The sequence below is a fragment of the Plectropomus leopardus genome, chromosome 23 (genome assembly GCF_008729295.1).
Source record: "Plectropomus leopardus isolate mb chromosome 23, YSFRI_Pleo_2.0, whole genome shotgun sequence".
Classification (NCBI taxonomy): domain Eukaryota; kingdom Metazoa; phylum Chordata; class Actinopteri; order Perciformes; family Serranidae; genus Plectropomus; species Plectropomus leopardus.
The window spans coordinates 19,934,884-19,946,144 of NC_056485.1; the positions used below are offsets into that span (position 1 = coordinate 19,934,884).

General features: G+C 34.9%; 1 protein-coding gene across 1 annotated transcript; it reads right to left on the reverse strand.

The window, feature by feature from the left end:
* Positions 1-1,862: 1,862 nt before the first annotated feature.
* Positions 1,863-5,910, reverse strand: LOC121962235 (galactose-specific lectin nattectin-like). The gene is made up of 7 exons (XM_042512459.1): positions 5,869-5,910; positions 5,686-5,773; positions 4,976-5,026; positions 4,767-4,876; positions 3,197-3,331; positions 2,987-3,095; positions 1,863-1,930 (listed from the first exon to the last, which is right to left on the reverse strand). Exons 2-7 carry the CDS (start codon positions 5,738-5,740, stop codon positions 1,863-1,865), a joined length of 528 nt encoding a protein of 175 aa, XP_042368393.1. The 5' UTR covers positions 5,741-5,773; positions 5,869-5,910.
* Between the last annotated feature and the right edge of the window lie 5,351 nt (positions 5,911-11,261).

Sequence of the window (11,261 nt, forward strand, 5' to 3'; positions counted from 1 at the left end):
CCAGCTCTTATATACAGTGAATTATTTGTTTTAAATAAATAAATAACTTAGCCTACTCCACCTCAGTGTGCGGTTGGTTATAAAATCAAAATCCACTGTAATCTGCAAAGGCTAATTAGTTTAAATACATGACATGGCACCACATCCCACTATGCAAGCACTGAGATGAGATTCTTGAGAAAGTCCTGCAGACCAGGATCCTTCTTGGCAGAGAAACAATGAAGTGTGACAACGTGTCACCTGCTAACTTGAACAGGATAAAGACAACAAATTGCTGGAGAAGCTGAAGCAAATCATATTCAGTGATTGTAAATAATGACAAAGCACAACATTTTATGATTTTTCTCATCATTTTAGGTTACAGGTGTATTATACCTATTCATGCTGGAAGGGCACCTGTGTGACATTTTAGTGTATGAATTCTTGAGTTATGGTCAAAAACTGAAATTACTACTACTACTTCTAATAATAATAATAATCCATCCATCCATCCATCCATCCATTGCCATGCTTCTTGCCACAAAGCATCACTCAGTGGAAATACAGTCATCTCACAATTGTGTTTTAGCAACATTTTAAATATGTTGCTCAAATTGTGCAAATCTGCAATGAAAACCCGCCTAGTGACCTTTAAACACCCAAATCTAATTAGTTCATTCTTGAGCCCAAGTGAATAGTTGTGCCAAATTTGAAGTAACTTCCTTCAGGCATTCATTGGATAACACATTCAAAAGACTGAGGCGGACATGAGGTTACAATGGCCTTTACCTTTGACCTTTGACCACCAAAATCTAATCAGTTCATCCTTGAGTCCAAATGCTCATTTGTACTAAATTTGAAGAATTTCCCTCGCTGAATTCTGGAGATATCATGTTTATGAGAATGGGACAGTTAGATAGAAAACCTGAAAACATAACAAAAGGTTGATAATGTAAGATGTAGCTTATCTTGTAACTGGTAACCAACTTGGGAAGAATTAGGGATTTTTGGACATCTGTTAAGGTAGGTAATATTCACGCATTATAATAATATTATTAAACTGAAGCTGCTTCCAGGTGTGGGTGTGACCAATGGGTAAATACAGGTTGAAAAACATTTGCTGTGGCTGTTTTCTTTATGGTACGTGTTCATAGTTCCCTGTCCATAAATTTGACTGAACTGGGGAACAGATCCAAAGCAATCAAATGAAAGATGCAAGTGTCCAATAGAAATGTCAGGTAATATTAATCAGCACTAACATACACCAGTGTAGAGGTGTACAAATATTTCTCACCAGGAATTTAAGAGGTATCTTTAGGTAGTGATAACTTGGAAATATTTGTTAACGGGATATTATGAGGTAGTATTAAGGCTCAAATGTCCCAAATTTTTAAAAAATCTCAAAAATATATTTATATTGATCTTATGATTTTTAAGCACGTTTCCAGGTCATTTCTTTGTTGTTGTTTTTGCTAACTTTGCTCTTGGTTTAAGAATAACATCTTGTCTCATCTGTTTTTCCTGCTTACAAAACTCAAACTGCATTTTCAGCCTCCCATATGTGATGGAGATTCTCCTCCATCCTGCTGTGTATTCACAGTTTGGTGTGTATTCATGTGCAGCGTAGGATAATTCACACTCACAGACTCGATTCTTTTTCAATGCTTGGGCTTTTTAATCGTGTGAAAGACGAGAAAAACTCACAGAATGAAAACGCTAAGAGGGTCCATTCCTAGTAGGATAGGACACAACAGTAGGACAGAAGTATGGATTACTACATGCAAGAGGTTATCGATGATGAAGACATGCAGGTAAGAATCACATCCACCCGGCTCCTGTGGTTGTGATGACGACTGCATGTTTCTCTGTCATCCAAAGAGACATCATAGTTTTTTGGCGCAGACGAACGGCTTACTTTCATAGCAACGCTGATCGTCAAATTTCTTGGGGCCTTTAAAAAGACAGAGTAAGATAATTAGGGATAGACTGGGATAGATAAAGAGATTAATAAGCCATCAGAGCTTAAATAATTATTAACTTAATTTTTTCTTAAAAAGTTAAGAGGCAAATTTTCAAGGTGAGTGTCACCAATTCAGTATCTGACCAAAATCACAAGAAGGAAACATGTGAGGTCACATGGACCTTTACCTTTGACTTTTGACCACCAAAATCTGGTCAGCCCATCCTTAAGTCCAAGTGGACGTTTGTACTAAATTTCAAGAAATGTCCTCAAGGCGTTCTTGAGATATTGCATCCATGAGAATGACTCAGTTGGAAGGTCACAGTGACCTTGACCTTTGAGCACTAAAATCAAATCAGTTCATCTTTAAGTCTAGGTAAACATTTGTGCCAAATTTAAAGTAATTCCTTTGACATTTTCTTTAAAAAAAAAAAAAAAAAAAGCGTTCACAAGAATGAAACTGATGTGAGGTCACAGTGACCTTTACCTTTGATCACCAAAATCTACTTAGTTCATCCCTGAGTCCATATGGACATTTGTACTACATTTTTAGAAATTCCCTCAAAGCAGTCTTGAGATATCACAATGAAAAGACTGAGACCGACATCAAGTCACAGTGGCCTTTACCTTTGACCACCAAAATGTAATCACTTTATCCTTAAGTCCAAGTGGATGATTTACTAAATTTGAAGAATTTCTCTCAAGGCGTTCTTGAAATATCACATTCACAAAAATGAGGCAGACGGATGGACAACCTCAAAATATAATGGCTCTAGCCACGGCCATCGCCAGCAGAGTAATAAAAATATTATACTGATGAATTTCTTTAAGAAATTTTAATCATCTATATAAAAGCTCTAAACCGAGTCCGTTCATAGAGCAAATGGTTTTGAAAACGTATTTTTCTTGGTTATTGTGCTGTGTAGATGGGAAACCAAATTAAAAATCATACAATAATTGAGAATAATCATCATTTGTATTGATGTCTGCATTAATAACTCTTTTACCAAACACTTAAAATGTTTCTAAGACCATGTTTATAGTTACCTCCAAAGTTCATAATCAAACAGTGTGAAGTCCCATAATTATCAGGCTGTCCTTGATCCCAGTAGTTGAACCTGAAAGGTGTACCATCACTCCAGAACCAGGTTCCCTCCTGAAAGATTAGAATACAATATAATATTATACAGTAGATGGTTTAATTGAAGCAAGCTTTTTAATTAGTTTCTGTATGATTTTGTGTAATCAGAAACAAACCTGGGTCGCATCGTAGCCTCCAAGCCATGTGTGTGGATATGAATGAGTGAGCCTCAGGATCATGCTCTGAATCACGTGCTGCTCATTGAAGTCGTGCACTGATGCAAGATTTCCTCCAAAGTTCAGACAATATTTCTACACAAGGACAGAGAGAGCCAGCCACACAAATGATGCATCATAAAGTCATACGAAGACACGAAATTAGAAGAAGATGCTCATTACCAACAGGCAAAAACAGCAGAATGGATGAACTGAAGAAGTATTCTGCACCATCAGCGAAAGAAGTATTCAGATGTTGTACTTTTGTTAACCCTTAAGGCCCAATTCAATATAACACACATTCGTATTGTTCAGCGTACAAATGGTTTGGCGCTTTTGAATGTCAATCTTGAAAAAATATTATACATTAATATCACTTTCTACTTTCATTGAGTGTTTTTTTAACCAGCATCAGTCCTGATCACAAATATCAAATATTCATCAATTTTTAGAATTTTAATCCTTTAAATTCCAGGTTTTTGTACTGACATTCACCAATTAAAAAGCCACGAATGAACCCCAGAAATAATACAATGCATTTTTTTTTGTGGTTTATGGCTTTTTCCACGGTGTATTTTAGACTTATTGTAGGAGCTGAGTTGGAAATTCCAACATTAAACAAAAATACACAATACCAAATCTATGCCATATGCATGAACACAGCCAAAATTATCAAAAAATTAAGAATGAAATGCACCAGACAGTCGCCAAGTTGAAAGTTTGGATGGAAAAATACTGTAAAAATACTTTGTTACAAGTAACAGCTCTACAGTATAATCCAGAAAAAGTACTTAATATACATATGGGAAATAAAAACACTCTTTTGTCAATATGAAATTACAGTTCTATAAACATCCAAATTAATTTGCTAATTATTAATGATGGTTATTATTAAGTTACCAAAAGATTTCCTAAAATTGCATTGCAATAAGAAGGCGAAAATCTGGACTGACTGCTTTCGAAAAGGAGAAACATTTTGGATACATAAATGAAACACTATACTGCAATATGGAGCTTATTTGAGATGTTCCCTACAAGTTAGGTTTAACTGTTATTGCTTATTTTCAATGCAAGTTGTTTGAAATGATGTTTTTTTCCCCTCTTTTGGTTGGATTGATTTGTTTTCATTTAACCACAAGATGGTGCCATAGTGATGTTAGCAGCCAGAGGTGGAAGAGCAGGTGATACAGTTCATCACATGATTACCATTACGCCTTTTGTTTGGACATGTTTGCTGGAAAGATAGTTTTCCACCTAGTTTTTCACAGTGAGTCCAAGATTTATTGTTCTTGGTTAAATTACAGAAAATTAGAATTTCTTTAAGCGGTTCCAGGGACAAATCTTACAAACTATGGAGATCTTTTTTGGTTTATATTTGAGAGAAAATCCAGCCGCCCACTAACTAAACCATTCTACACATCACTTCTACTGTTTGATGTCAGAATAATCATCAGTTAAATCAGACTTAAATCCCCTTTTCATCATGACTCAACTGCAAAACGTTCTGCACAGAATAAGTTAACCTGATTACCTCGGCATTAGCCCAGCTCATTGGAGTTGGAACATAGTGGAAACAGCGACCGTTGTAGCTTTCCCAACCACCGGGACAAGATGTAGCCCTCTCGACGATGTGATGCTCCCCTGAAAGCAAAAACGAGAGAAAGTGGCACATGAACCGAATTTCTCAAACTAAGTTCATTTGACTTGTACATTGCATTTCTGTAACAAATAACAACTCACCCTCTTGAACGACTAGTTCTGTGTCCTCAACAGGTCCTGGCTCGGGAACAGCTGGAGGTTTAATACGGCACATTCAGTGACTCGGTCCCTCTGCTGTTGTCACTCTACAGCAGGGATGCTCAACTTGCTTTGGTCGGGGGCCACTTTTGCAAAATGACAGCAGACCAGGGGCCAATGGCAGCAGCCATACATTTTTCTTTTTTTTTTTAGAATTTTCAGACACTTCTAGGATTTTTTTTGTTTCTTGAAATTCAGAAATTTTCTAGAATTTAGGGCATTTTGAGGATTCTTGGAGATATTTCTAGAATTTTAGGATGCTTATAGTATTGGGGACATTTCTAGTATTTAGGGGATTTTAGGATTGTTGGACATTTTTGGATTTTGGGAAATTTCTAAAATTTTAGGATGTTTCTAGGATTTTAGGCTGTTTCTAGGATTTTTAGATGTTGCTCGGATTTCAGGACTATTTTAGACGGTTGGGACATTTCTAGGATTTTAGAACATCTAACAAATTTTAGGACCTCGTTTTGGATATCAAACAGCTCTATTTTAATGCTATTTCATAAACTCTGGCACCTTACGCATACTAAAAGCACAAGTTGAGTATCACTGCTCTAAATACACAATAACAGCATGCAAACTCTCTCTCACACAAATAAGCCATTAAGATTGTGGTTAAAATTGGTCTTTCCACACACTGTAATACTCACCAGCAGCTCCGGTCAGAGCCACCATGGCACAGAGGAGCAGAGTCACAGTCAGCATCTTCACGCTTAAAGTGATATATGGTAAAATGATCTTTAATAAAGAAACACAGACATGTTAGTGATATTTCTAAGATGTAGACTTGATGATAAGAGACAATGCAGAAAAAATAAAGAGATGAATCAAACCTTCTGCAGGATTATCTTCTGTCTTCTCAGCGTCAGCCTGGAGCTTCAGTGTGTGAAGGTGCTGAACAAGAGAAACACCAGCTCTTATATACAGTGAATTATTTGTTTTAAATAAATAATCTAGCCTACTCCACCTTAGCATGGGGTTGGTTATAAAATCATAAAATTGATATCAAAATCAATTGCCATCTGTTGAGGCTTATCAGATTAACTTCACCAAATGGCACCTCGTCCCACTCTGCAAGCACTGAGATGAGATTCTTGAGAAAATCCTGCAGACCAGGATCCTTCTTGGCAAGGAAACAATGAAGTGTGACAACGTGTCACCTGCTAACCTGAACAGGATAAAGACAACAGAAGGCTAGAGAATGAAATAATGAAAAAATGCAAAATTTTATGACTTTTCTCATCATTTTAGGTTACATGTGTTTCATGCTGGAGGCTTGAATGACACCTGCCCTATCAAAGTTACATTTTATCAGTTATTTTATTACTATTACTTTTTATATGTAGTTATCAAGTGTCAAGCTCTTACCACCATATAGCTTTATGTCCCTGTGCACCAGTCAAGGTGCACGTTGAGTGTTTTTGCAGAACATTATGGAGTTAAAACTGACCTTTGACCTCTTGGATATAAAATGTCATAAATTCATCATTTTATCCTCATTGACATTTGTTTTAAATTTTAGGGTATGATTTCTTAAATTATGACCGAAAACATGTTTAATGAGGTTACTGTGACCTTGACCTTCGACCACCAGTTGAAGGCTTGAAGGGTACCTGCCCCTTTGTGTCCCTGTGTGAATTTGTAGTTTATGAATTCTTGAGTTATGATCAAAAACATGTTTTATGAGGTCACTGTGACTTTGACCTTTTCACCAAATTCGTCCAAGTGAATATTTGTGCCAAATTTGAGAAAGCTCCATCAGGGCCATCTACCGATATTGCGTTCACAAGAGTGTGACAGATGCAAGGTCACAATGGGTGGATTTCCATTCACGCTCAAATTGCACAAATTAATAAAATAACAACAACAATAGCAACAATAATAATAATTATAAAATATGGGTAATGCAGACACATCAGTTTGAAGAAACTCCCATTTATTGCAAAAAAATATATATACTCACATGAGGTGGCATTTCAGGCAATGTGAAAAAAACACATTTCACAAAACTGCATTGGAAACACTTTTTTGGCTTTTCTCGGTCACATGATGCTATGGCTATGGGCTTGTCAATAGGAACCAGCTCCCTTGGACACAATGCATCAGGTGCTACAAGAAGTGTTATTGCATTGCATAACTCTTGAAAAGGGAAATCACGTTCAAAAGAATGAGATGGACATGAGGTTACAGTGACCGTGACCTTTGGCCTTTGTCCATTAAATTCTAATAAGTCCATCCTTGAGTCCAAGTGGACATTTGTACTAAATTTGTAAAATTTCTCTCCCTGCTTTCATCAGATATCGTGCTTGGACGACGGACAGACAACCCGAAAACATACTACCAACAGAGGGGGATAGTGTAAGACGTAGCTTATCTTGTAACTGGTAACCAACTTGGAGATAATTAGGGATTTTTGGAGAGAAAGATGTACTTGTTTCTTTTTTTTAAAAAAAAAAAAGGCCACTCAAAAATGTTTTAGAGTGGAAGTTATTTGTCATAAGTTCTGCCCAACATTGAAAAACATAATCACATGATAGTAATATTATACTGACGCTGCCTCCAGGTGTGGGTGTGACTGATGGGTAAATACAGGTTGAAAAACATTTGCTGTGGCTGTTTTCTTTATGGTACGCATTCATAGTTCCCTGTCTGGAAATTCAACTGAACTAAGGAACAGATCCAAAGCCATCGAAAGAAAGAGCCAAGTGTCAATAGAAATGTCAGGTAATATTTAAGAGCTATCTATAGGTAGAAGTAACTCAGGGAAATATTTGTTAACAGGGGATAGGACTAAGTCCATCATTATGAGGTAGTATTAAGGCTAAAGTATTACGTTGTCCCAACTTTTATTACACTATAAAATCTGACAAGTTGGTCTTATTTAAAATAACCTTGGAAACCGAGAAAGACAATACAACTACGACTTTTAACTTATTTTAAATATAGAGGTTAACTTAACTCATTATTTAGCTGAATTTACTTAATTTTGTGAAGTTGTAGCAACTCAAAAATGACACGTGATATGACCTTGTTCTTTTATAATTGTTAGAGACTTCAGTAAAACATGTTAGTCTGACTTAACTTGATCATCACAAAGACAAATTTGATGAAATGAGGAGCTCTGCAAGCTCTGTTTTGTTAATACATTTAAGAAAATACAAATGATGAAGGATGATAAACTCATGGAAATCTCACGCAGGACACATAAAGTCAAAGGTGTCTAAGAGAACTTATTTATAAGTATATGTTAGATTATGGGGCGATGGAAATTCTGTGCTGAATACTTATTTGCCATACTTCAGTTACTGAATGGAAGTGTAGGGCAACACATATATGAGTAACATGAAACCATTGTTCCTATCACAAAAAAAATGCAGTGAGAAAATTCAAAAAGAGGACCCAAGAGAACACACTAATAGCCTTTTTAATGCATTCGATTTATTGAAAGTTAAAGATTTAGTTGAGTTACAGACATTCTCATTTGTGTATAAAGCAAAAAGTAAAGTAGATCCAGAAAATTCACCAAAGTTTTGTGTTTAATTTCAAAGAAACATAGAAGGAAATTTGATTTTAAGCACCAGTTGGCTCTGACGACATTAAAAGAGATGTGTATTTCAGTGGTCAGTGTCGAACTGTAATTCTTCAAAGAATGATTTAAATTTTTGAAAAAAATTATGTATAAGGACAAAGGTCGGTCTTCAATTGTGTGTAAGAGTTGTTTTGAATCTAAATCTGGTTGTTGTGCTTTAACACGACTGAAACAAATAAAAATTTAATGAAATGTCTCCATGCCAGTCCAGGAATAATCAGAATTTCTTGGCATAAACAAATGGGCGAAGAGCTGTACACTCGAGATCAACCCACAGCCTCCGAGCTGTAAATACCAAAAACACAGAGGTGTTAATTAAAATTCTGTATTCAAATATCACGTCACAGTGTCTGCTGTACTGTCAGAATTACTATGTTACTATTTTATGCCTTCATGAGAAAAGCAAAGAAACTAAGTAACGAAATCATGAATAAATGATATTGGTTCAAAAAATGATGGATTTATGTCTCAGGTTAATCATTTCCACCACTTTTACATTAACCCTTTGAAACCTGCACCTGTTCTTATGTTGTGTTCTGATGCTTTTCATGTGCATTTAAACCCTTCAAACCACAGCCAGCTGGTTTGATTTATTTTAAAAACACTGGAAAAAGGAAATGAGCAACTTGGCAAGAAATGTCCCGCAAGAAATGAGTAAAAGATGACAATGAAAATAACCTGAAAAAGAAGAGAGAGGGAAGGAAAATTACTAGAAAGTTAACAAAAAATCTGGTCTTAATACAGAAAATGGTATATACATTTATTGTGATAATGTATTTAAAATTATGTTATAGGAAAAAATGCCAATTTTAAAATTATTTTAGACATTTTTTAAGGTACTTTCCTTGTTTGTTTTTAGATGTTTTTTCTCTCTTTCTTTTTTTTTGAATTTTCATTTTATTTTCTTGAAACTTCTAAAAATGTACTTACAATATTTTGGGTCATTTCTCGTTTACGCCTTCTTATGTTCTTGAAAGGAATCAGATCAATTCGCCCAGGTCTCAAAGGGTTATAACAACAATCCATGAATCGAACCCATCAATCATCATTAATGTACCTCTTTATTTAAAAAAAAAAAACCATGTGCATTTAAACCCTTCAAACCACAGCCAGCTGGTTTGATTTATTTTAAAAACACTGGAAAAAGGAAATGAGCAACTTGGCAAGAAATGTCCCGCAAGAAATGAGTAAAAGATGACAATGACAATAACCTGAAAAAGAAGAGAGAGGGAAGGAAAATTACTAGAAAGTTAACAAAAAATCTGGTCTTAATACAGAAAATGGTATATACATTTATTGTGATAATGTATTTAAAATTATGTTATAGGAAAAAATGCCAATTTTAAAATTATTTTAGACATTTTTTAAGGTACTTTCCTTGTTTGTTTTTAGATGTTTTTTCTCTCTTTCTTTTTTTTTGAATTTTCATTTTATTTTCTTGAAACTTCTAAAAATGTACTTACAATATTTTGGGTCATTTCTCGTTTACGCCTTCTTATGTTCTTGAAAGGAATCAGATCAATTCGCCCAGGTCTCAAAGGGTTATAACAACAATCCATGAATCGAACCCATCAATCATCATTAATGTACCTCTTTATTTAAAAAAAAAAAACAAACCTCACTTACGGTTGTGATGATCAATGAGTTTTCATGGTTGAAGACCTGGAAAGTTTGACGTGTATGACATGAATTAGTTAATCTCAAAATGAGTAAATTAATATCCTATTTGTTCATTTTGCACAAAACCATCTCTACATAATACTCAGCAGCAGCTATTACTACATTAAAAATAATAACAATTCATTGCACACAACACGTTTCCATGATTTTTGGAAAAATTTCAAAATTTTCTACTCGTTCTATGACTTTTGCGGGCCTGGAAAATGTGATTATAAAATTTGAATACTTTTCCAAGTTTTCAATGACTTTGGGAATCCTGCCTGTATTTTTGGAAATAAAAACTTTATAAATAAAAACTATTTAACTCCCCCCAAACCTCACTTACGGTTCTGATGATCAAATTTTCGTGCTCGAACATCTGGAAAGTTTGACAAGTATGACATGATTAGTTAATCTAAAGATCAGCAGCAGCTATTACTAAATTAAAAATAATAACAATTCATTGCACACAGCACGTTTCCATGATTTTTGGAAAAATTTCAAGATTTTCTACTTGTTCTGTGACTTTTGCGGGCCCTGCCTGTATTTAAGTTAAAAAAAACCCTTTATTTAAAAAAAAAAAACAAACAAACCCAAACCTTACTTACTGATGTGATGATCAGTGAGTTTTCGTGCTCGAAGACCTGGAAAGTTTGACATGTATGACATGAATGAGTTAATCTCAAGATGAGTAAGTTAATATCCTATTTGTTCATTTTGCACAAAATCATCTCTACATAATACTCAGCAGCAGCTATTACTACATTAAAAATAATAACAATTCATTACACACAACACGTTTCCATGATTTTTGGAAAAATTTCAAAATTTTCTACTCGTTCTATGACTTTTGCGGGCCTGGAAAATGTGATTAGAAAATTTGAATACTTTTCCAAGTTTTCAATGACTTTGGGAATCCTGCCTGTATTTTTGGAAATAAAAACTTTATTTAAAAAAAAAACCCAAACCTCACTTACG